This window comes from Bombina bombina, chromosome 4, assembly GCF_027579735.1.
Source record: "Bombina bombina isolate aBomBom1 chromosome 4, aBomBom1.pri, whole genome shotgun sequence".
Classification (NCBI taxonomy): Eukaryota; Metazoa; Chordata; class Amphibia; order Anura; family Bombinatoridae; genus Bombina; species Bombina bombina.
The window spans coordinates 634,843,183-634,871,098 of NC_069502.1; the positions used below are offsets into that span (position 1 = coordinate 634,843,183).

The 27,916-nt window shown below is 42.0% G+C and overlaps 1 protein-coding gene across 1 annotated transcript in view; it reads right to left on the bottom strand.

Moving 5' to 3' along the window:
• Positions 1-2,390: 2,390 nt before the first annotated feature.
• Positions 2,391-27,916, bottom strand: part of HECA (hdc homolog, cell cycle regulator) — a 230,421-nt gene continuing 204,895 nt past the window's right edge. Inside the window, 1 exon segment of the mRNA XM_053710660.1 lies at positions 2,391-2,951. Within this exon segment, the coding sequence (XP_053566635.1) occupies positions 2,787-2,951 (165 nt within the window). The 3' untranslated portion in view covers positions 2,391-2,786.

Below are 27,916 nucleotides of genomic sequence, written 5' to 3' on the forward strand. Positions count from 1 at the left end.
CTTACCGAAAGACACCCAACCACATATAGCAGATAGCCAAACCAGTACTGAAACCGTTATTAGTAGAGGTAATGGAATATGAGAGTATATTGTCGATCTGAAAAAGGGAGGTAGGAGATGAATCTCTACAACCGATAACAGAGAACTTATGAAAAAGATTTCCCGCAAGGAAAACCATAGAATTCAATAGGTTATACTCCCTTCACATCCCTCTGACATTCGCTGTACTCTGAGAGGAATCGGGCTTCAAAATGCTGAGAAGCGCATATCAACGTAGAAAATCAAGCACAAACTTACTTCACCACCTCCATAGGAGGCAAAGTTTGTAAAACTGAATTGTGGGTGTGGTGAGGGGTGTATTTATAGGCATTTTGAGGTTTGGGAAACTTTGCTCCTCCTGGTAGGATTGTATATCCCATACGTCACTAGCTCATGGACTCTTGCCAATTACATGAAAGAAAGTATGATTTTATGTCTGTTAAATTCTGTGATCTTCGGCATTTTGAATGGAATGATGCGATTAAAAGTTGGCCTTATTAGCAAGCTTCCAATGAATTAAACTCATACCACATGTGTATTTAATGCTCAAGCATGTCTTGCACAAACCTGGTGTAATAGACCCTTTTTACAGCAGTCATTTTGACAGGAAATAGTAGGACAAATACAGGTGTTAGCAATGACATTAATTAGGGTTCCATCCCATATAGGTTTACGAGAGCCAGGTTCCTGCTATTGCTCAAGTGTAAAGGGAGGTCACACTAAATACTTGACACTTCAGTCAATAGAAGCTGTATTTTTCTAAAAAAAAAATCTGTTTCTTAACACTGCATACCAATATCCTGTATTTTCTGATTGTATTCTAATAAAGAGCCAGATAAATAATTATATATGGTCATTATACCATTGTTAAAACACCATCATCTAATAAAGACTTTTGCACAGTACTGTATATTACATATATTTTTTTTAACCACCAACTAATATATTTTATGTTATATTTTCAAACATACACCCCTTCAGTATAGGGTATTTCCCTGTGCAGCCTTTGCTAGATCTATAGCTCTAGAGATAAGGGCATAAGCACCTTGCACACCCTTTATTCACAATGTATGCCCAGTGCATGCTAGAGACAATGCAGTCTGTTTGAAGAAAAACATTTAGCACTATAATATAAATTTAAATAAACTGGTATACAAGCGTTATTTAGACAGAAACAAGTGTCACATTTCAGTGACTTTCCATGTTGCACTCTGGTGGCACTGCAATTTATTTATATTAAAGAGTCACTAAACCCAAAATCTTTCTTTCAGGATTCAGATAGAGAATACAAATTTAAACAACATCACAATTTACTTATATTATTTATTTTGCTTCATTATTTAGATATCCTTAGTTGAAGAAAAAGCAATGCACATGGGTGAGCCAATCACATAAGGCTTCTATGTGCAGCAACCAATCAGCAGCTACTGAGCATATCTAGATATGCTTTTCAGCAAAGAATATCAAGAGAATAAAACAAATTAGATAATATAAGTAAATTAGAAAGATGTTTAAAATTGCATTCTCTTTCTAAATCATGAAAGAAAAAAATGTGGGTTTCATGGCCCTTTAAATAGGGTAGTAAGCTGTTTTCGGGCATTGCAAAACAGAAAAGAACCATGACATACTAGAGCACATTAATCAGAATCAAGGATGCTCCAAGTGAAAACAATTAAAGCTATTTACAAAGTTAAAATCAGAACACTAAATTAGTGATTTTAAAGGGACAGTCTACTCCAGAATTTTTACTGCTTAAAAAGATAGATAATCTCTTTATTACCCATTCCCCAGTTTTGCATAACCAACACTGTTATATAAATATACTTTTTACCTCTGTGATTACCTTGTATCTAAGCCTCTGCATACTGCCCCCCTCATTTCAGTTCTTTTGACACACTAACATTTTAGCCAATCAGTGCCCGCTCATAAGTAACTCTACGGGCATGAGCCCAATGTTATCTATATGGCACACATGAGTTAAAACCCTCTAGCTGTGAAAAACTGTCAAATGCATTGAGATAAGAGGCGGCCTTCAAGGGCTTAGAAATTAGCATATGAGGCTACCTAGGTTTAGCTTTCAACTAAGAATATCAAAAGAACAAAGCAAATCTAATAATAAAAGAAAATTGGAAAGTTGCTTAAAAATGCACAATCTATCTGAGTCATGAAAGTTTAATTTTGACTAGACTGTCCCTTTTACAGGAAAAAAAAACAACAACTTGTTTTTAAATGCAACTGCTTAAGATGGCATTAGGAAGGTAACAGTATTATACTTTTGCTTTTATAAAATAAAAGAAAAATATGAGCAAATGCAATTTTCCAATTTTAAACCACAATATAATAACACCAAATAAAGTGAAAAGGCTTTAAATATCAAATTTATTTAAAACAAAATCTTAATTTTCTTTGGCAAAATGGGTTTTATTTACTTTTAAGTGCTTAGCTTGTAAGGGCAAATGCTAAATTAAATAAAATAAGAGCACTGTGCCTGAATACTTCTGAAGAAAAGAATACCCTTTGCCGGCTTAAATTTACATTCACCCGTCACATTTCCATGTTAAATTTCCCACATGAGAGTGGAAACTGAAAATACTATTTACAAGTTTTAATAACAGGACTTAAAGGGAAAAAATATTTTTTTTTAATTAGAAAACAAAGTTATTTTTTTCCTCATAATATTTCCTATAAAAGATATGTAACAAAGTAGTAATACCTATAAAATGGCTATTACTAAAGCAAAACTTTCGTCAATAGGCCTCCAGTACTTTAAAGGAGGAGAATGGCTTCACAAAATGGTAGTCTAGATTGCCACAATGAGGACACTGCTGTACATTGCTGTACTCTGAGAAATACTGCATGCCGATGCGTACATCTATAACTGGCTTTCCACAGTGCTTGCAGTTCAGGCGTGCCTGTGGGGAAAAAAAAAGACACAGAGAGCTTATATCAATAAAAGGACTATTCTGTCAGAAAAAAACATCCAGCAAAGGCCTTGGTTACTATGAGTGCTTCGACCAATTATAATTAAACATTTGCTGACAAATAAAGGCTCCAGGTTTATATTACATATTTTAAAAAATCTTAAAATATTATATTCAACAACTTGGACTATTCTAAATGTTACAATAAGGTAGCAACATTGTTTGAACAAGAAATAAAATACATACTTTTTCACCATATAATTAGACAAATATATACAATTCACATACTATGATCTGGATGCAGTGGGATGACTTACTGAAAAAGCATTTATGCTAACCAGATAAATTTCTTTCTTTCATGGTAGTGAGAGTCCATGATCCATTACACATGGTAATTACTCTTCTCTACCTCAAAGAGAAGACAAAGATACCCAAACCATAAAAGCTCTAAAAAAAAAACACTCCCACATCACGCATACCTCAGTCTAACAAATAGCCAAGCAAGTGAGTGAAGAAAAATAAGGAAGAGCCAAAAAAAGGAGCAGAGGAAAAAAAAAAGATGTGCTGAAAAAAAATCTAACCCCAAAAAAACAAAGGGTGGGGTCTCATGGACTCTCACCACCATGAAAGAAATTCATTTATCAGGTAAGCATAAACTATGTTTTCTTTCATACAGGTGGTGAGAGTCCACAATCCATTACTCATGGAAACTAATAAAAAAGCTGTGGAGTCCACGAGTAATAACAAAGAGAGGGATTTAAAAACATTTTTTGACTGAGAAAATAAATCCACAACCCCAAATAATAATTCTTTGTTTATAATGCACTTAAAAAAAGGCCTAACCCTTAAAGGGACTGTAAACACCAGAATTTTTGTTATTTAAAAAGGTAGATAATCCCTTTATTACCCATTCCCCAATTTTGCATAACCAACACAGTTATAATAATATACTTTTTACCCCTGTGATTACCTTGTATCTATGCCTCTGCAAACTGCCCCATTATTTCAGTTCATTTGACAGACTTGAATTTTAAGCCAATCAGTGCTGACTCCTAGGAGCTTCACGTGCCTGAGCTCAATGTTATCTATATGAAACACATGAACTAACGCCTTCTAGTGGTGAAAAACTGTCAAAGTGCTTTCAGATTAGAGGCAGTCTTCAAGGTCTAAGAAATTAGTACATGAACCTCCTAGATTTAGCTTTCAACTAAGAATACCAAGAGAACAAAATGGGTAATAAAAGTAAATTGGAAAGTTGTTTATAATTAATTGCATGCCCTATTTAAATCATGAAAGTTTTTTTGGACTTTACTGTCCCTTTAAAGGGACACTGAACCCAAATTATTTCTTTTGTGATTCAGATAGAGCATGGAAGTTGAAGCCACTTTCTAATGTACTCCTATTAGCAAATTTTCTTCATTCTCTTGGTATCTTTATTTGAAATGCAAGAATGTAAGTTTAGATGCCGGCCTATTTTTAGTGAACAACCTGGGTTGTTCTTGCTGATTGGTAGATAAATTCATCCACCAATAAAAAGTGCTGTCCAGAGTCCTGAACAAAAAAAAACTTAGATGCCTTCTTTTTCAAATAAAGATAGCAAGAGAATGATGAAAAATTGATACAAGGAGTAAATTAGAAAGTTGTTTAAAATTGCATGCTCTATCTGAATCCCAAAAGAAAAAATTGGGTTCAGTGTCCCTTTAAACTGAGACAATTGCCTGAAACACATTTCTACCAAATGCTTCTTCAGAGAAAGACAAACTATCAAAATGGTAGAATTTAGTAAAAGTATGCAAAGAAGACCAGGTAGCTGCCTTGCAAATCTGATCAACTGAAGCATAATTCTTGAAAGCCCAAGTGGCAACTGACCTAGTAGAGTGAGCAGAAATCTGCTGCGGTGGAGGCTGCCTCCAAATAAGTTTTGTGAATCAAAAGTTTTAACCAAAAAGCTAAAGAAATAGCAGAGGCCTTCTGACCTTTCCTAGGGCCATAAAAAAGTACAAAAACTAGAAATTTGTCTAAAATCATTAGTAGCATCAATATAATATTTCAATGCCCTAACAATATCCAGAGAATGCAAACCTCTTTTAGAACATTTTTTTAGGATTAGGACACAAAGGAAGAACAATCTCCCTACCATTTCTGGCAAAAAATTAAATTGTGTCTGTAAAAACTTGAACATGAATAATCAAATAAGGAGGTTCACAAGAGAGAGCCGACAATACAGAAACTCTTCTAGCAGAGGATATAGCCAAAAGAAATAACACTTTCCAAGAAAGTAGTTTAAATGTCCAATTTATGCATAGGTTCAAAAGGAGGAGGATCCTGCGTTTTAAACCCTTAAAGTGAATGTAAATTTAGATGATAAAGTGCCCGTTTTAAAAAAAAAAAATCTGATTAAAAACAGGGGCACTTTATCATCAAAATTTACTACTACTACTTACCTTTTAATCTTGACAGCCACTGAATCGCTTCCCCCGCCCGTCGCAAAGCCTCTTTCCGGGTCTAAAATGAGGAATCCGGCTTCCTCCAATCATGACGTTGAGTCAGACACAAATTCCCCCGGTGGGAAAGCCGTGATTGGAGGATGACCAATCCGTCATTTCTGATTTATGAAGAGGCTTGCAACGATCGGGGGAATCGCTGGAGCGGCTGTCAAGATTAAAAGGTAAGTATTTTCACAAAACAAGTGAAATGTAAATTTTGATGATAAAGTGCCCCTGTTTTTAATCAGATTTTTAAAAAAACAGAATTTATGTTTACCTGATAAATTTCTTTCTCCAACGGTGTGTCCGGTCCACGGCGTCATCCTTACTTGTGGGATATTCTCTTCCCCAACAGGAAATGGCAAAGAGCCCAGCAAAGCTGGTCACATGATCCCTCCTAGGCTCCGCCTACCCCAGTCATTCGACCGACGTTAAGGAGGAATATTTGCATAGGAGAAACCATATGGTACCGTGGTGACTGTAGTTAAAGAAAATAAAATATCAGACCTGATTAAAAAAACCAGGGCGGGCCGTGGACCGGACACACCGTTGGAGAAAGAAATTTATCAGGTAAACATAAATTCTGTTTTCTCCAACATAGGTGTGTCCGGTCCACGGCGTCATCCTTACTTGTGGGAACCAATACCAAAGCTTTAGGACACGGATGAAGGGAGGGAGCAAATCAGGTCACCTAAATGGAAGGCACCACGGCTTGCAAAACCTTTCTCCCAAAAATAGCCTCAGAAGAAGCAAAAGTATCAAACTTGTAAAATTTGGTAAAAGTGTGCAGTGAAGACCAAGTCGCTGCCCTACATATCTGATCAACAGAAGCCTCGTTCTTGAAGGCCCATGTGGAAGCCACAGCCCTAGTGGAATGAGCTGTGATTCTTTCGGGAGGCTGCCGTCCGGCAGTCTCGTAAGCCAATCTGATGATGCTTTTAATCCAAAAAGAGAGAGAGGTAGAAGTTGCTTTTTGACCTCTCCTTTTACCTGAATAAACAACAAACAAGGAAGATGTTTGTCTAAAATCCTTTGTAGCATCTAAATAGAATTTTAGAGCGCGAACAACATCCAAATTGCGCAACAAACGTTCCTTCTTTGAAACTGGTTTTGGACACAGAGAAGGTACGATAATCTCCTGGTTAATGTTTTTGTTAGAAACAACTTTTGGAAGAAAACCAGGTTTAGTACGTAAAACCACCTTATCTGCATGGAACACCAGATAAGGAGGAGAACACTGCAGAGCAGATAATTCTGAGACTCTTCTAGCAGAAGAAATCGCAACTAAAAACAAAACTTTCCAAGATAATAACTTAATATCAACGGAATGTAAGGGTTCAAACGGAACCCCCTGAAGAACTGAAAGAACTAAATTGAGACTCCAAGGAGGAGTCAAAGGTTTGTAAACAGGCTTGATTCTAACCAGAGCCTGAACAAAGGCTTGAACATCTGGCACAGCTGCCAGCTTTTTGTGAAGTAATACCGACAAGGCAGAAATCTGTCCCTTCAGGGAACTTGCAGATAATCCTTTTTCCAATCCTTCTTGAAGGAAGGATAGAATCCTAGGAATCTTAACCTTGTCCCAAGGGAATCCTTTAGATTCACACCAACAGATATATTTTTTCCAAATTTTGTGGTAAATCTTTCTAGTCACAGGCTTTCTGGCCTGAACAAGAGTATCGATCACAGAATCTGAGAATCCTCGCTTCGATAAAATCAAGCGTTCAATCTCCAAGCAGTCAGCTGGAGTGAAACCAGATTCGGATGTTCGAACGGACCCTGAACAAGAAGGTCTCGTCTCAAAGGTAGCTTCCAAGGTGGAGCCGATGACATATTCACCAGATCTGCATACCAAGTCCTGCGTGGCCACGCAGGAGCTATCAAGATCACCGACGCCCTCTCCTGCTTGATCCTGGCTATCAGCCTGGGGATGAGAGGAAATGGCGGGAACACATAAGCTAGTTTGAAGGTCCAAGGTGCTACTAGTGCATCCACTAGAGCCGCCTTGGGATCCCTGGATCTGGCCCCGTAGCAAGGAACTTTGAAGTTCTGACGAGAGGCCATCAGATCCATGTCTGGAATGCCCCACAGGTGAGTGACTTGGGCAAAGATTTCCGGATGGAGTTCCCACTCCCCCGGATGCAATGTCTGACGACTCAGAAAATCCGCTTCCCAATTTTCCACTCCTGGGATGTGGATAGCAGACAGGTGGCAGGAGTGAGACTCCGCCCAAAGAATAATTTTGGTTACTTCTTCCATCGCTAGGGAACTCCTTGTTCCCCCCTGATGGTTGATGTACGCAACAGTCGTCATGTTGTCTGATTGAAACCGTATGAACCTGGTCCTCGCAAGCTGGGGCCAGGCCTGGAGCGCATTGAATATCGCTCTCAGTTCCAGAATATTTATCGGTAGAAGAGATTCTTCCCGAGACCAAAGACCCTGAGCTTTCAGGGATCCCCAGACCGCGCCCCAGCCTATCAGACTGGCGTCGGTCGTGACAATGACCCACTCTGGTCTGTGGAACATCATCCCTTGAGACAGATTGTCCAGGGACAGCCACCAACGGAGTGAGTCTCTGGTCCTCTGATTTACTTGTATCTTCGGAGACAAGTCTGTATAGTCCCCATTCCACTGACTGAGCATGCACAGTTGTAATGGTCTTAGATGAATGCGCGCAAAAGGAACTATGTCCATCGCCGCCACCATCAACCCGATCACTTCCATGCACTGAGCTATGGAAGGAAGAGGAACGGAATGAAGTATCCGACAAGAGTCCAGAAGCTTTGTTTTTCTGGCCTCTGTTAGAAAGATCCTCATTTCTAAGGAGTCTATAATTGTTCCCAAGAAGGGAACCCTTGTTGACGGGGATAGAGAACTCTTTTCCACGTTCACTTTCCAGCCGTGAGATCTGAGAAAGGCCAGGACAATGTCCGTGTGAGCCTTTGCTTGAGGAAGGGACGACGCTTGAATCAGAATGTCGTCCAGGTAAGGTACTACTGCAATGCCCCTTGGTCTTAGCACCGCTAGAAGGGACCCTAGTACCTTTGTGAAAATCCTTGGAGCAGTGGCTAATCCGAAAGGAAGCGCCACGAACTGGTAATGTTTGTCCAGGAATGCAAACCTTAGGAACCGATGATGTTCCTTGTGGATAGGAATATGTAGATACGCATCCTTTAAATCCACCGTGGTCATAAATTGACCTTCCTGGATGGAAGGAAGGATAGTTCGAATGGTTTCCATCTTGAACGATGGGACCTTGAGAAATTTGTTTAAGATCTTGAGATCTAGGATTGGTCTGAACGTTCCCTCTTTTTTGGGAACTATGAACAGATTGGAGTAGAACCCCATCCCTTGTTCTCTTAATGGAACAGGATGAATCACTCCCATTTTTAACAGGTCTTCTACACAATGTAAGAACGCCTGTCTTTTTATGTGGTCTGAAGACAACTGCGACTTGTGGAACCTCCCCCTTGGGGGAAGTCCCTTGAATTCCAGAAGATAACCCTGGGAGACTATTTCTAGCGCCCAAGGATCCAGAACATCTCTTGCCCAAGCCTGAGCGAAGAGAGAGAGTCTGCCCCCCACCAGATCCGGTCCCGGATCGGGGGCCAATATTTCATGCTGTCTTGGTAACAGTGGCAGGTTTCTTGGCCTGCTTTCCCTTGTTCCAGCCTTGCATTGGTCTCCAAGCTGGCTTGGCCTGAGAAGTATTACCCTCTTGCTTAGAGGACGTAACACCTTGGGCTGGTCCGTTTTTACGAAAGGGACGAAAATTAGGTCTATTTTTTGCCTTGAAGGGCCGATCCTGAGGAAGGGCGTGGCCCTTACCCCCAGTGATATCAGAGATAATCTCTTTCAAGTCAGGACCAAACAGCGTTTTCCCCTTGAAAGGAATGTTTAGTAGCTTGTTCTTGGAAGACGCATCAGCCGACCAAGATTTCAACCAAAGCGCTCTGCGCGCCACAATAGCAAACCCAGAGTTCTTAGCCGCTAACTTAGCCAATTGCAAAGAGGCGTCTAGAGTGAAAGAATTAGCCAATTTGAGAGCATTGATTCTGTCCATAATCTCCTCATAAGGAGGAGAGTCACTATCGAGCACCTTAAGCAGTTCATCAAACCAGAAATATACGGCTGTAGTGACAGGGACAATGCATGAAATGGGTTGTAGAAGGTAACCCTGCTGAACAAACATCTTTTTAAGCAAACCTTCTAATTTTTTATCCATAGGATCTTTGAAAGCACAACTATCCTCTATGGGAATAGTGGTGCGTTTGTTTAAAGTAGAAACCGCTCCCTCGACCTTGGGGACTGACTGCCATAAGTCCTTTCTGGGGTCGACCATAGGAAACAATTTTTTAAATATGGGGGGAGGGACGAAAGGAATACCGGGCCTTTCCCATTCTTTATTAACAATGTCCGCCACCCGCTTGGGTATAGGAAAAGCTTCTGGGAGCCCCGGCACCTCTAGGAACTTGTCCATTTTACATAGTTTCTCTGGGATGACTAAATTTTCACAATCATCCAGAGTGGATAATACCTCCTTAAGCAAAATGCGGAGATGTTCCAATTTAAATTTAAATGTAATCACATCAGATTCAGCCTGCTGAGAAATGTTCCCTAAATCAGTAATTTCTCCCTCAGACAAAACCTCCCTGGCCCCCTCAGATTGGGTTAGGGGCCCTTCAGAGATATTAATATCAGCGTCGTCATGCTCTTCAGTAACTAAAACAGAGCAGCCACGCTTACGCTGACAAGGGTTCATTTTGGCTAAAATGTTTTTGACAGAATTATCCATTACAGCCGTTAATTGTTGCATAGTAAGGAGAATTGGCGCGCTAGATGTACTAGGGGCCTCCTGAGTGGGCAAGACTCGTGTAGACGAAGGAGGGAATGATGCAGTACCATGCTTACTCCCCTCACTTGAGGAATCATCTTGGGCATCATTGTCATTATCACATAAATCACATTTATTTAAATGAATAGGAATTCTGGCTTCCCCACATTCAGAACACAGTCTATCTGGTAGTTCAGACATGTTAAACAGGCATAAACTTGATCAGAAAGTACAAAAAACGTTTTAAAATAAAACCGTTACTGTCACTTTAAATTTTAAACTGAACACACTTTATTACTGCAATTGCGAAAAAACATGAAGGAATTGTTCAAAATTCACCAAATTTTCACCACAGCGTCTCAAAGCCTTGAAAATATTGCACACCAATTTTGGAAGCTTTAACCCTTAAAATAACGGAACCGGAGCCGTTTTAAGCTTTAAACCCCTTTACAGTCCCTGGTATCTGCTTTGCTGAGACCCAACCAAACCCAAAGGGGAATACGATACCAAATGACGCCTTCAGAAGTCTTTTATAAGTATCAGAGCTCCTCTCACATGCGACTGCATGCCATGCCTCTCAAAAACAAGTGCGCAACACCGGCGCGAAAATGAGACTCTGCCTATGCTTTGGGAAAGCCCCTAAAGAATAAGGTGTCTAAAACAGTGCCTGCCGATATTATTAAATCAAAATACCCAGAATAAATGATTCCTCAAGGCTAAATAAGTGTTAATATCAATCGATTTAGCCCAAAAAAAGTCTACAGTTTAAATAAGCCCTTGTGAAGCCCTTATTTACAATCGTAATAAACATGGCTTACCGGATCCCATAGGGAAAATGACAGCTTCCAGCATTACATCGTCTTGTTAGAATGTGTCATACCTCAAGCAGCAAGAGACTGCAAACTGTTCCCCCAACTGAAGTTAATTGCTCTCAACAGTCCTGTGTGGAACAGCCATGGATTTTAGTTACGGTTGCTAAAATCATTTTCCTCATACAAACAGAATTCTTCATCTCTTTTCTGTTTCTGAGTAAATAGTACGTACCAGCACTATTTGAAAATAACAAACTCTTGATTGAATAATGAAAAACTACAGTTAAACACTAAAAAACTCTAAGCCATCTCCGTGGAGATGTTGCCTGTACAACGGCAAAGAGAATGACTGGGGTAGGCGGAGCCTAGGAGGGATCATGTGACCAGCTTTGCTGGGCTCTTTGCCATTTCCTGTTGGGGAAGAGAATATCCCACAAGTAAGGATGACGCCGTGGACCGGACACACCTATGTTGGAGAAAACGGGCACTTTATCATCTAAATTTACATTCACTTTAACACTAGGTTAAGATTCCATCAAGGAGAAATAGGCTTGATTACAGCTTTAATATGGATCAAAGCAGGAACAAAACAGTGAACAGTAGGAAGACTAGCAATCTTTCTGTGGAACAAAACTGAAAACTGGCAGAAAGACCTTTATAGAGGCCATCCTGCAAAAACTGAAAAATCCTAGGAATTCTAAAAGTATGCCAGGAAAAAAACATGATTTATACACCAGGAATTGAAGGTTTTCCAAACCTTGTGATAAATCTTCCTAGAAATAGATTTACGAGCCTGAATCAGAATTTCAATCACATAATCTGAGAAACCCCTATGTCTCAGAATTAAGTGTTCAGTTTCCATGCCATCAAGTTAGAGACCTGAGACCCGGATGGAAAAGCGGACCTTGAAAGAGAAGGAATGACCCCAGAGGCCAAGAAGGGCAACTGGACATTTGAACCAGATCTGCTACCAAATCCTGCGAGACCACGCTGGGGCAATTATGATTACAAAAAACTTCTTTAGCCTTATCTTAGGAATTACTCTGGGAAGAAGAACCAGAGAAGGGAACAGATAAGCATGTTGAAATGGCAAATGAACTATTAGAGCAACCACTACCTCTGCCTGACGATCCCTGGACCTCGCAAAGTACCTTGGAAGTTTGTTGTTTAAACGAAAAGCCATAAGATCTATTTCTGGGAGACCCCAAAGATACACAATCTGATTGACCACATCCTGGTGAAGAGACAATTCCACTGGATGAAGAGACTGACGACTGCGAAAGTCAAAGTCTGCTTTACAATTGTTCACTCCTGGGATGTTAATCGCAGAGACCAGACAAGAATTGGCTTCTGCCCAGGAGAGAATATGAGACAACTCCATCATAGCCACGGTAACTGTGAGTTCCCCCCTGATAGTTGAAATAAGCTACTGTTGTGACATTGTCTGTTTGGAAACAGAGATAAGACTCCCTTTTCAACAGAAGCCAAGCCTGAAGGCCCTGGAAATTGCACAGAGTTCCAGAACACTAATTGGCAACCCCACCTACCGAAGATCCTACAACCCCTGTGCTGTCGAAGACGCCCAAACAGCTCCCTAACCTGAAAGATTTGCATCTGTAATGATCACAGTCCAGGTAGAATAAATAAAAGAATCTCCATGAATAATAAACTGATGATTCAGGCACTAAGTTAGAGACTGACTTGTACTTAGATCCAAAAATATCTTTTGACTCAGTTGAGTATAATTCCTACACCATTGATGCAGCATGCAAAGCTGAAGTGGCCACATGTGAACTCGAGCAAATGGAATTTCATCTGAAGCTGCAATCATAAGACCTGGTACTTCCATACACAAAGTCACTGAAGTAATCGAAAGAGACTGAAGGTCCAGACAAGCTGACAACAATATTAACCGTCTCTGTTCTGTTAGAGAAAGACTCATGGACAATGAGTCTATTTGGAAACCCAGGAAAGTAACCTTTGTCTGAGAAACCAAAGAACTCTTTGGAAAATTGATCCTTCAACCATGCTTTTGAAGAAACAAGAGTTGGTTGGTGTGAAATTCGGCTAAAGGAAAAGACGGAGCTTGAACCAAGATATTCTCCAGGTAAGGAAATACTGCAATACCCTGAGCTCTGATTACAGACAAAAGGAAAACCAGAACCTTGGAAAATATTCCTGGAGCTGTAGTCAGACCAAATGGAAGAGCAACAAAATGAAAGTGCTTGTTCAGAAGAGCAAACATCAGAAACTGGTAATTAATGTTCTCTGTGAATTGGAAGATGAAGGCAAGCATCCTTTAAATCTACTGTGGACATAAACTGACTTTGCTGAACAAAAGTCAGAATAGTCCTGATAGTTTTCATTCTGAAATATGGAATCCTGGTCTGAAAGTGCCCACATTCTTTGGAACAATGAAGAGATTTAAATACAATCCCATTCCCTGTTCCTGCAAAGGAGCTGGAACAATCACCCCCATATCTTCTAGAACTGGGATAGACTGAAGAAAAGTCTGAGCTTTTCCAAGATTCCTTGGAACATTGGACAGAAAAAAATAATTTATGTAAGAACTTACATGATAAATTAATTTCTTTCATGGTGGCTACGGTCCACAAGCTAGTTACTGATGGGATATACATTCCTACCAGGAGGGGGCAAAGATTCAAACACCTCAAACACCTATAAATATACCTCCCACCTCACTCATACCTCAGTTTAATGTATAGCCAAGTTAGTGAGGTGTATAAGGAGTAAAAGCATAAAAAAGACGAACAGGATAAATAATGTGCATTATACAAAAAAATCATAACCCCCAAAAATGGGTGGGTCTTGTGGACTCTTGCCACCATGAAAGAAATTAATTTATCAGGTAAGTTCTTACACAATTTATGTTTTCTTTAATGAGGCGAGAGCCCACAAGCTAGTTACTGATGGGATATAATACCCAAGATGTGGAAGTCCACGAGTAACTATAGAGGGAGGGATAACATAAAAACAGCCATTTCCGCTGAGACATTAAATACAAAAAAATAATTAAGTTTTCTTAAAAAAAAGTTTAAAAAAAAATTAAATCATAGGCACAAGAATCAAACTGAGACAACTGCCTAAAGAACCTTTCTACCAAAAGCTGCTTCCTAAGAAGCAAAAACATCAATATGTCTGCTTTGCCGATATGATCAACTGAAGCTTCATTTTTGAAAACCCAAGATGTGGCAACTGATCTTGTATAATGAGCCTCCAAATAAGCTTTGTGAATCAGAAGTTTTAAAAAAAGATACCAAAGAGGACTTCCGGTGGGCGGGCTAAGGAATAGGCAGCAAGAGCTGTGAGCTCCGGAATAATATAGCATTAAACTGGACTTTTGACCCTAGATTCAGCCTAAAATCACTGCTTCTACCTCCCACAATAGCCTGTGTGCATCTTAGCCTTGACACAGCAGGTGTCCGGCAGCTTGCCATCAGCACAGGCGAAAATCACCATGCCCCCACTGAAAGCATACCGGCACATGTAAGTGCGCCTGCATACGACAGGATCCTATGGAGTGTAGATTAGCCTAAAACACCCGATCACGCTTAGGAGACATCTACTCACGGCCGGGTGACCGGTCCTGCACGGCGACAAGGGCACAACTTCTGGGACACGAGCGGACGCAGACTTACCCCCTGAGGCTCAGACACATGGCGCATTGAGGCGCTGGATCCACCGCTACAGTTCCTGCAGGGGGCCTAGGAAGAGCGCATCCAGACTGCCTGGAGAAGCCGAGCCGAGAACACACACGGCCGACTGTTGGCAGCGTGGAGCTGACAGCCCTTAGTGGCGCGAAAATTGTAGCAGCGGTAAGAAGACGGCCGCCATCTTTCTTGGGGTGCTGAGAGAAGAAGAGCTGACAGGAGACTGGGATTCTGTCCAGTGCCACTGCGGTAGCGGTTACTCGGCCCCAACGGAGCTGACTCTCACATCGGGTTCCAGAGGGGACAAGGTCCACATCTAACGGCAGACCACAGGAACACTGCCCTGACTGTGTGTGGGAAGACTGTCATTGCCTTTTGTCACCTACGCAGGTAAAAGGGATAACTCCCGCATAAGTGTTTGGGGAGAGGAGATAGAGGACAGCCCGACACCCTCTTATTCACTAGTCTAATTCCCCAACTACAATACATAGTGCCTGTTACTTCCCTCCTTTGCCGGGGATTGTCTGGGGTGTCTGGGCCTGAGTGAACTGCTAAGAGCCTGGCTGGTGAGGGACTATATTGGGACACGTGGGACTCAGTCAACCCCATTGCTATAAGCATAAACACTGTGACAGCCTAGAGAATTAACCTGCTGTTTTGTCCTCTATTGGTATCACCTTTCAAGCGGACATTGTGGGACCACTATTTAGGGGCTGCAACATTTGCCCTTGGACTAAAACAGATCCAAGTTGGGAGGATTAAATCAATAATATTGCCTTGTTGTTTATTGTTTCTATCAGTTTGTTTTGCATTGCTCCAGTGATACATCAGTACAGATAAGTGTGATATTACTGTAATTTGACTGTCTGGGTTTTATGGATAAATTTCTGGCGGGAGGTAAAATGTCTGGGAAAAATAAAGGCCCAGGAAAGACTAGGGGAGCTGCTGACCACTCACAGGATATGACATCTACTGTGCAGGACTCTCCTGCGATATCCATGGACACACATGTGGGGGTGCAGCAGCTCTCCTCCATCTTTCTCCCTAAAATGGATTGTTTGCAAAAAGGTCTTGATCACTTAACAGGGGAGATGAAACAGTTTTCTGTTAGGTTCACTGAGATGGAAAACAGAGTATCAGGGCTTGAAGACACATCAGTCACGCATAGCACTCAGATGTCTTAATGAAACAAAATGTAATCCTACACCAGCGACTAGAGGACTTGGAAAATAGGTCCCGTCTCAATAACTTGCGTATACTAGGGATACCTGAGAGCGTAAAGCCCAAAGACCTCATCCATTTTGTAGAAAACACTTTGCCTCTATTACTTAAACTGACTCCCATGGTGTTCAGGGGCAGTGTAGAGAGGGCACATAGGGTGGGCCCAGATATGCAGCAGGAGAGAGGCAATACACAACCCAGACAAGTTATGGTCAAACTTTTACATTTCCAGCTCAAAGTTGAGATCTTGCGTGCCTATAGAAAGACCTCCCCAACTATGTACGAAGACTCGAGGATACTCATTTTTCAGGATTACTCCTCTGAGCTCATGAGGAAGCGTAAAGAGTTTTCTCCTCTATGCTCTAGGCTCAATGGGGAGGGCAGGAAGGTATACCTCTTGTACCCCGCTAAACTGAAACTCCTGACCCCCTCAGGTCCCAAGTTTTTTGACACCCCACAGGAGGTTACCAAATTTCTGGGTAGGGAGCAAGATAGGTCAGCAGCAGGTTCGCCCAGATCCTCACGCTCAGACCCAGGATGAGGAACACTGAATACTGCATGTCGCAGGTCTATTACTATTAAACAGCATGGATAACAGAAACCTTTAATGATAAGTTGGGATGAATCTTTTGTGCAAGCAAGGAGATAGTGTTGCAGTTGAAAATAATGTTACAGTTTTTTATGTTGATGTTCATATCCTATTTTCTATAGGTTGGTTTCTAAGTGTTATAAGTGCACTGCATTTGCTGAACTCTTGCAATACTGGGACAAAAACTCTGTGCTCCGGGTACAGAGCAGCTGGTGAACATTAGTTTAGATACTCAGGCCAGAAATGATGAAGACAAACCTCCCCAATTATTGCCATATCAGGGACTAGCAATGAAACCGTTCAAGTTGTTGAAGTGTTTATTATATATAATCATAACTCTATCAAAGTGTAACCCTCACAGGTCTGAGGCAAAGGTTTGGCACGAAGGTGCGAACCAGTTAAAGATATTTAGCTTAGATTTTCATGACAATTCAAATGTGGAAGATATTCCCCAACCTAGTGAGTGCTTAATTTTAACTACATGTTTGTTATTGATGCAACGTACTAGTTCATGTATAACTGTTAACAAATATTTCCTCTCTCTGGCAAAGGTCACACCAATCCAGATTGATACATCTTCAGACCGCAGGGATCACTATCTGAACTGTGATGGTAGTTTTTTTTTTTTTCCTGTCCTCCCCTCTCTCCTTCTCTCTCTCACGCTCACCTTGTTGCAGAGGGTGGCAGCTGGGATTCACTATCTACACATAAATGTTTTCATGGAATGTAGAGGGGATTAACTCCCCAACTAAGAGGAGCATGATTCTGACACATTTAAGACGTTTAGGGGCCGACATAGCACTACTACAGGAGACCCATCTCTCGCAGGTAGAACATGAAAAACTTAGGAGAGACTGGGTGGGATCGGTAGAGTATGTCTCGCATACTAGCTCAAGCAGAGGGATTGCGATCCTGATTGGGAAACGGGGGAAGGCTGAGGTACTAGCAACACACAAAGATAGTGAGGGGAGATACCTAATTGTGAAGGTTAGGATCAACCAAAAAGTAATGATAATATGTAATATATATGCACCAAACTGTAAATCCACAGCTTTTTGGACCACACTCATTCAAACACTGACACCGTACATGGGGATGGACATAATACTGGGGGGGATTTTAACCTGGCTCCTAATCCCATGTGTGATAGGATGCGGGATACAGAGCGCTCTAGGACGGGGCCTAGGCCAAAGAGCAAGGGAACCTTTGAAAAAAAGGTGTTCAGTAGACTCTCTGCATCTGGTTGATATTTGGAGACTGCGGAACTCTGAAAGCAGAGATTACACGTGCATATCCAGGGCAACACCAACACTCTCGCGCATAGATCTTTTTCTGATATCTCCCAACCTCATCCCGAGTGTAACCAAGACCAAGATTCACAATGTAGTGGTCTCGGATCACGCCCCTGTTGAATTGGAGATTTCCGTGGGTCCCTTAGTCTCTAATTGAAACACGCTAAAATTTCCTGGCTATCTGTATACTTCAGATGCCTTTGTAAAACATTTGACTCACGCATGGAACGATTATTACACTGATAATCAAGTACATTCGAGTACTCCGGAGCTGTTCTGGAACACTGCTAAAGCAGTGCTCACTGGAGATATCATATCCTATGTGGCCACGCTACGAAGGAAAATGCAAGCTAAGATGCAGAAATTACAGGAGACCCTGACAGAGTCTTACCAAGAGTACTGTGGTCACCCGAACCCCTTGTCACGGGATAAATATCTTACTAGTAAGGGAGAGCTGGATGTTTTTCTCCACCACCAGGTGGTCACGCAAATTCTTAAATCCAGTGCTAGGTACTATAGAGGGGGGGATAGATCGGGCAAATTGCTCGCCTCACTGACAAAACACTGCGAGGCACGCAAGCCGATTGCTGCCCTTAAATATCATAATAATCACCCACAAGACCCCGGAATCTATTGTGAGAGCCTTGGCGGAGTATTACTCCACCCTGTATGCCACTCAGGGGTTGCCCCCTGAGGAGACAATCTCCGCATTCTGGGAGAACCTTGATCTACCACAGATTGGCGGTTTTGAATGCCTCCATCACCCCAGAGGAGGTTACGAGGACGATCTCCTCCATGTCTAATGGAAAGGCGGCAGGCCCTGATGGGCTGCCGATTGAATTCTACAAATTGTTGAAGGCACAGGTTACCCCCACCCTCACCAAATTATACAATATATATTACAAGAACTTGGTCCTCCCTCCCAAGACTTTCACTATGGCACATGTGTCTCTGATTCCGAAGCCAGGGAAGGACCCCGAATTGCCCGAGTCATATCGTCTGATATCTCTTCTCAATTCGGACTACAAGATACTCATGAAAATACTGTCCAACAGACTAAAAGTAATATTGACCGACATCATCCACCCTGATCAGACTGGGTTCATGTGTAACAGAACCTCAGTGACTAATGTGAGACGGGTATTACATGCTATGGCACACTTTTCAAGTGAGTCAAAAGCCGCGGGAGCACAGAATGAGTCGGAGGCCTTCCTGCTGTCCTTGGATGCGGAGAAGGCCTTCGACAGGGTGGTCTGGAGTCATTTATTTGACGGCATGAGGCGTTTTGGTTTCGAGGGTGCCTTCCTAGCCTATATCAGCAATATATACACAGCTCCCTGGATTCATGTTATGGCCAATGGCCTGTTCTCACCACGTATCACCCTACAGAGGGGGACTCGTCAGGGATGTCCCCTCTCCCCCCTTCTCTTCAACCTGGCCTTGGAGCCCTTAGCAATTAAGCTGCGTAAAATATACCCGGGTATTGTCGTAGGGAGCGTCAGATTACACCTGGCACTGTACGCGGACGATATGCTTCTATTTGTAGAACATCCGGCAAAGCATATTCCCAAAATCTTGGCGACTATTGAGGCCTTTGGGTCCTTTTCGGGCTACAAGGTAAACGAAACCAAGTCTGAGATCTTGTGGCTCCGTAGACACCGTACTAAACCTAGTACATATCCGTTCAGGGAGGCTGCTCCCACCTTGACTTATTTAGGGATCCGATTATCCACAGATGTGGACACTTTATACAGAGCTAATGTCACGCGGGTGATTAGAGAGGTCGAGCAGACTTTGGAGGGCTGGAGGAAGCTCCCTGTGTCTCTCTCGGGGCGAGTCAGCCTGATAAAGATGGTGATTCTACCGCGAATCTTGTATCCATTACTGATGCTACCCCTATTAATATCAAAGAAGGACCTGGCTTTATACACTATCATAGGATTCTTATGGAGGGGGGGCAGGTCGCGGATAGCCCTTACTAAATTATATGCGCCCCCCTCTCAGGGAGGATTGGGTTTGCCCAACCTGCGGCTATATAACTGGGCGGCATTGAGTCGATTGGTACTAGATTGGCAACTAAGCACGGAGCACTTCTGCACGAGTGAACTGGAGAGTTCTGAACTGGGGGACTGTAGTCTAGCTTTCCTGCCCTTTGCTCACTTTAGTGATATTCCTGCAGAGGTCCGAGGAAATTTCCTATATAGGGACATACTGAAGGCGTGGCGGTTGACGCTCCGTCATCTAGGACGCATTTGTGTGTCCTCCAGGATGATACCACTAAGGTACAACAGTGACTTGGTGGGAGATGCTCTAGATCACACTACGAAGGGAGTCAAAACATTTACTGACTTACAACACCAGTATGGACTACCGAGGAGGCATTTTTATGCTTACCTACAAATGAGACACTATATAGAGCAATTGATCAAAACAGACCCACACTTTTGGGAGCCACATGCACTTAACCCTTCTATGGTATCGTTTAAGTTAGGTAAATTCACACTTTCAGGACTATACAAAACACTACTTGGTAAGATCGAGAAAATTTGGAGACACTGGTGAATAGATGGAGCAATGACTTGAGTAGGGAGGGCTTGCCGGAAACAATTCTACAAAGCTTAGAGAATGTGAGAAGGGCGACTCTATCTATGACATTCAGAGAATCCCAGGTCAGAATGCTACACAGAGATTACCTAACTCCCCGAAGGACATCTAAATGGAATCCTATGGTAGTAAATGAGTGTAGCAAATGCAGACTGAATGACCCTGACTTTCTTCACTATTTTCTTCTGTGTCCTCGAATTGGACAGTTTTGGGGACGCATTGCCTACTGGATTACCAATACTTTGGCGACCAGGGTTGAAATTGGAATAGAACAAGTATGCTTTCTGAATTGGGGAGAGCAGAGTCCTAAAATGGGCCCCTTACCAACGACGGTAATACTAGTCGCAAGAAAAGTTATACTGAAGGTTTGGACTGAAAAAACAGCACCCTCCTTTGTGACGTTTAGACGTAGTCTCTTTAGGCAGCTTCTCATAGAACAGCTAGATACTAAGATGGACACTACCAAACGCCTAAAGCACTTTTTAAATAAGTGGCGGGTATATATAGCTACACTGAGTATTGAACATCAGAGGCGGATCTTGACACCCTTTGCCCATACTGAGCTCATGCTGACGGCCTCCCTGAAGGGTGAATGGGGGTTTCTATACCAACAACTAGGTGGTGGAGGGGGAGGGATGGGTTAGAGACATACCAATGTGTTTTCCTTCCCTTTTTTTTTTTTTTTTTCCCCTTCTTCCATCACTAAGGCCAGAGAGGTGTGACCAAAACGGTGTAATTGGATGCCATACTATTGTTAACAGCAGATTTATAATAAAAAGATTATGTTTGTTTTAGTTTATAAAGTTAAATGAGGATAAGGTATATTGTAGTTACCAATGAAGCTTAACCACTAAAGACCACAGAAATTTGTAAGCAAGAGAGGCAATCTTTTACTAACCACTGAAGTATGATGCAATGAAATCTATCGCCCTCACCAATGATATACTGTTAATTGTGAACTTTATCTGTACATTTTATTGTAAACCTTTCTGACTGGTACACTTGAAATTGCAATGTTTGTAATATGTACATCATCTCCTATATCCTCAATAAAAAGTTAATTTAAAAAAAAAAAAAAAAAAAAAAGATACCAAAGAAATGGCAGAAGCTTTCTGACCCTTTCTGGAACCAGAAAAAATAACAAATAGACTAGAAGTCTTTCTGAAATCTTAGTAGCCTCAACATAATATTTCAAAGCTCTTACCATATCCAAAGAATGTAAAGACTTTCAAGAGTATTCTTAGGATTAGGACAAAAGGAAGGAACAATAATTTCCCTATTAATGTTGTTAGAATTCACATCTTTAGGCAAAAATGTAAACGAAGTCCGCAAAACAGCTTTATCTTGATGGAAAAACAGATAAGGAGACTCGCAAGAGAGAGCAGACAATTCAGAAACTCTTCTAGCAGAAGATATAGCCAAGAGAAAACACTTTCCTAAAAAGTAGTTTAATGTCCAAAGAATGCATATGCTCAAAAGGAGGAGCCTGCAAACCAAATTTAGATTCCAAGGAGAGATAGATTTAATAACAAGTTTGATACGAGTCAAAGCCTGTACGAAACAGTGAACATCAGTAAGATTAGCAATCTTTCTGTGAAATAAAACAGAAAGAGCAGAGATTTGTCCTTTAAAAGTATTGGCTGACAAACCTTTATCCAAACCATCCTGAATAAACTGTTTAATCTTAAAAGAATTTCAAGAATAATCTTAAGTGGAACACCATGAAATATAGGTTTTCTAAACCTTGTGATATATTTTCCTTGAAATGGTCTTATGAGCCTGTATCATAGAGTTAATCTCAGAGTCGGAGAAACCTCTATAACCAAGGAAATTTTTTTTCAATTTTCCATGCCTTCAAATTTAGAGATTTGAGAACCGGATGGAAAAACAGGCCTTGAGACAGAAGATCTGGTCTTAGAGGAAGTGACCAAGGTTGACAACTGGACATTCGGACAAGGTCCACATACCAGAACCTGTAAGGCCATGCTGCTGCTATTAAAACACATACGATTGTTTCATTATGATCTTTGAGATCACTCTTGGAAGAAGAACCAGAGGTGGAAAAAGGTTGGTAAAACCATGGAACTGCTAGAGCATCTATCAATTCCGCCTGAGGATCCCTGGACCTGGAGAGGTATCTGGTAAAATTTTTGTTTATATGAGAGGCCATCAAATCTATGTCTGGAAGACCCCCACATCTGCACAATCTGATAGAACACATCTGGATGGAGAGACCACCAGAGTCTGATGGCTGAGATAATCCGCTTCTCAATTGTCTACACCTGGTATATGAATCGCAGTGATTAGACAAGAGTTGGATTCAGCCAAAGAAAGTATTAGAGATTCTTCTTTCATTGCTAGGGGACTGCGAGTCCCCTTGATGATTGACATATGCCACTGTTGTGACATTGTCTGTTTGAAACCGAATATACAATTCTCTCTTTAATAGAGAGGAAGCCTGAAGAGCTCTGAAAATAGCACAGAGTTCTAAGATATTGATTGGTAACCTCGCCTCTCGCGGATTCCAAACTACTCATATGAAAACAAGTAAAAGGGATCGCGTCCAATGCTGCAATCATGAGACCTAAAACTTCCATGCACATAGCCACTGAAGGGAATGATTGAGATTGGTTTCAGCTTGTCTAAACCTTCAGTCTCTAACGTCTCTTTTCTATTAGGGATAGAGTCATGGACACTGACACTATCTGGAAACCTAAAATTGAGGAATCAAGAAACTCTTTGGAAAATTGATCCTCCAACCATGTCTTTGAAGAAGCAACAGAAGTTGTTTTATGTAAGATTTGTTAAATAATAAGGATTGAGCTAGTACCAAGATACCGTGCTCTCTGATTACAGATAGAAGAGCACCTAGAACTCTTGAGAACATTCTTGGTGCTGTTGCAAGGCCAAAGCGGAAGAGCGACAAATTGGTAATGCTTGTTTAGAAAACAGAATCTCAGAAATCGATAGTGATCTGGATGAATCAGAATGTAATGGTAAGCGTCCAGTAAGTTTAATGTGGACATGAAGTGACCTTGCTGAACAAAAGGCAGAATAGTCCTTATAGTCACCATCTTGAAAGTTGGGACTCTTACAAAATGATTTAAAGTTTTCAGATCTAAAATTGCTCTGAAATAATTTTCCTTCTTTGCTACAATGAATAGATTTGAATGAAAACCCAACCCTTGTTCCTGCTGTGGAACTGGGACAATTACCCCTGAAAGTTATAGATCTGAAACACATTTCAGAAAGGTTTGAGCTTTTACTGTTTTTTTTACATGGGTAAGAGAGAATCTTTCCAAGGGAGGTCTTATTCTAAATCAAATTCGATACCCCTAAGAAATGATATTCTAAATCCACTGATTTTGGACAGAGTCTAAAGACAACTGCTGAGCTAAACTGTCCAACTAAAATATAGAAATGACAGCACCCAAACAACTAGGCACAGGAGCAAGGAGTCAGCCACCCCTCCAATGAAAAAACAGAATTTATGTTTACCTGATAAATTACTTTCTCCAACGGTGTGTCCGGTCCACGGCGTCATCCTTACTTGTGGGATATTCTCTTCCCCAACAGGAAATGGCAAAGAGCCCAGCAAAGCTGGTCACATGATCCCTCCTAGGCTCCGCCTTCCCCAGTCATTCGACCGACGTAAAGGAGGAATATTTGCATAGGAGAAATCATATGATACCGTGGTGACTGTAGTTAAAGAAAATAATTTATCAGACCTGATTAAAAAACCAGGGCGGGCCGTGGACCGGACACACCGTTGGAGAAAGTAATTTATCAGGTAAACATAAATTCTGTTTTCTCCAACATAGGTGTGTCCGGTCCACGGCGTCATCCTTACTTGTGGGAACCAATACCAAAGCTTTAGGACACGGATGAAGGGAGGGAGCAAATCAGGTCACCTAGATGGAAGGCACCACGGCTTGCAAAACCTTTCTCCCAAAAATAGCCTCAGAAGAAGCAAAAGTATCAAACTTGTAAAATTTAGTAAAAGTGTGCAGTGAAGACCAAGTCGCTGCCTTACATATCTGATCAACAGAAGCCTCGTTCTTGAAGGCCCATGTGGAAGCCACAGCCCTAGTGGAATGAGCTGTGATTCTTTCAGGAGGCTGCCGTCCGGCAGTCTCGTAAGCCAATCTGATGATGCTTTTAAGACAAAAAGAGAGAGAGGTAGAAGTTGCTTTTTGACCTCTCCTTTTACCAGAATAAACAACAAACAAGGAAGATGTTTGTCTAAAATCCTTTGTAGCATCTAAATAGAATTTTAGAGCACGAACTACATCCAAATTGTGCAACAAACGTTCCTTCTTTGAAACTGGATTCGGACACAAAGAAGGCACGACTATCTCCTGGTTAATGTTTTTGTTAGAAACAACTTTCGGAAGAAAACCAGGTTTAGTACGCAAAACCACCTTATCTGCATGGAACACCAGATAAGGAGGAGAACACTGCAGAGCAGATAATTCTGAAACTCTTCTAGCAGAAGAAATTGCAACCAAAAACAAAACTTTCCAAGATAATAACTTAATATCAACGGAATGTAAGGGTTCAAACGGAACCCCCTGAAGAACTGAAAGAACTAAATTGAGACTCCAAGGAGGAGTCAAAGGTTTGTAAACAGGCTTGATTCTAACCAGAGCCTGAACAAAGGCTTGAACATCTGGCACAGCTGCCAGCTTTTTGTGAAGTAACACAGACAAGGCAGAAATCTGTCCCTTCAAAGAACTTGCAGATAATCCTTTCTCTAAACCTTCTTGAAGAAAGGATAGAATCTTAGGAATTTTTATCTTGTCCCAAGGGAATCCTTTAGATTCACACCAACAGATATATTTTTTCCATATTTTGTGGTAGATTTTTCTAGTTACAGGCTTTCTGGCCTGAACAAGAGTATCAATGACAGAATCTGAGAACCCTCGCTTTGATAAGATCAAGCGTTCAATCTCCAAGCAGTCAGTTGGAGTGAGACCAGATTCGGATGTTCGAACGGACCTTGAACAAGAAGGTCTCGTCTCAAAGGTAGCTTCCATGGTGGAGCCGATGACATATTCACCAGGTCTGCATACCAAGTCCTGCGTGGCCACGCAGGAGCTATCAAGATCACCGATGCCCTCTCCTGATTGATCCTGGCTACCAGCCTGGGGATGAGAGGAAACGGCGGGAATACATAAGCTAGTTTGAAGGTCCAAGGTGCTACTAGTGCATCTACTAGAGTCGCCTTGGGATCCCTGGATCTGGACCCGTAGCAAGGAACCTTGAAGTTCTGACGAGAGGCCATCAGATCCATGTCTGGAATGCCCCACAATTGAGTAATTTGGGCAAAGATTTCCGGATGGAGTTCCCACTCCCCCGGATGAAATGTCTGACGACTCAGAAAATCCGCTTCCCAATTTTCCACTCCTGGGATGTGGATTGCAGACAAGTGGCAGGAGTGAGTCTCCGCCCATTGAATGATTTTGGTCACTTCTTCCATCGCCAGGGAACTCCTTGTTCCCCCCTGATGGTTGATGTACGCAACAGTCGTCATGTTGTCTGATTGAAACCGTATGAACTTGGCCTTTGCTAGCTGAGGCCAAGCCATGAGAGTATTGAATATCGCTCTCAGTTCCAGAATATTTATCGGGAGAAGAGATTCTTCCCGAGACCAAAGACCCTGAGCTTTCAGGGGTCCCCAGACCGCGCCCCAGCCCACCAGACTGGCGTCGGTCGTGACAATGACCCACTCTGGTCTGCGGAAGCTCATCCCCTGTGACAGGTTGTCCAGGGACAGCCACCAACGGAGTGAATCTCTGGTCCTCTGATCTACTTGTATCGTCGGAGACAAGTCTGTATAGTCCCCATTCCACTGACTGAGCATGCACAGTTGTAATGGTCTTAGATGAATTCGCGCAAAAGGAACTATGTCCATTGCCGCTACCATCAAACCTATTACTTCCATGCACTGCGCTATGGAAGGAAGAGGAACAGAATGAAGTATTTGACAAGAGTTTAGAAGTTTTGATTTTCTGGCCTCTGTCAGAAAAATCCTCATTTCTAAGGAGTCCATTATTGTTCCCAAGAAGGGAACCCTTGTTGACGGAGATAGAGAACTTTTTTCTACGTTCACTTTCCACCCGTGAGATCTGAGAAAGGCCAGGACAATGTCCGTGTGAGCCTTTGCTTGTGGAAGGGACGACGCTTGAATCAGTATGTCGTCCAAGTAAGGTACTACTGCAATGCCCCTTGATCTTAGCACCGCTAGAAGGGACCCTAGTACCTTTGTGAAAATTCTTGGAGCAGTGGCTAATCCGAACGGAAGTGCCACAAACTGGTAATGCTTGTCCAGAAATGCGAACCTTAGGAACCGATGATGTTCCTTGTGGATAGGAATATGTAGATACGCATCCTTTAAATCCACCGTGGTCATGAATTGACCTTCCTGGATGGAAGGAAGAATTGTTCGAATGGTTTCCATTTTGAACGATGGAACCTTGAGAAACTTGTTTAGGATCTTGAGATCTAAGATTGGTCTGAATGTTCCCTCTTTTTTGGGAACTACGAACAGATTGGAGTAGAACCCCATCCCTTGTTCTCCTAATGGAACAGGATGAATCACTCCCATTTTTAACAGGTCTTCTACACAATGTAAGAATGCCTGTTTTTTTATGTGGTCTGAAGACAATTGAGACCTGTGGAACCTCCCCCTTGGGGGAAGCCCCTTGAATTCCAGAAGATAACCTTGGGAGACTATTTCTAGCGCCCAAGGATCCAGAACATCTCTTGCCCAAGCCTGAGCGAAGAGAGAGAGTCTGCCCCCCACCAGATCCGGTCCCGGATCGGGGGCCAACATCTCATGCTGTCTTGGTAGCAGTGGCAGGTTTCTTGGCCTGCTTACCTTTGTTCCAGCCTTGCATTGGCCTCCAGGCTGGCTTGGCTTGAGAAGTATTACCCTCTTGCTTAGAGGACGTAGCACTTGGGGCTGGTCCGTTTCTGCGAAAGGGACGAAAATTAGGTTTATTTTTGGCCTTGAAAGACCTATCCTGAGGAAGGGCGTGGCCCTTGCCCCCAGTGATATCAGAAATAATCTCTTTCAAGTCAGGGCCAAACAGCGTTTTCCCCTTGAAAGGAATGTTAAGCAATTTGTTCTTGGAAGACGCATCCGCTGACCAAGATTTTAGCCAAAGCGCTCTGCGCGCCACAATAGCAAACCCAGAATTTTTCGCCGCTAATCTAGCCAATTGCAAGGTGGCGTCTAGGGTGAAAGAGTTAGCCAATTTGAGAGCATGAATTCTGTCCAAAATCTCCTCATAAGAAGAATCTTTATTGAGCGCCTTTTCTAGTTCATCGAACCAGAAACACGCTGCTGTAGTGACAGGAACAATGCATGAAATTGGTTGTAGAAGGTAACCTTGCTGAACAAACATCTTTTTAAGCAAACCCTCTAATTTTTTATCCATAGGAT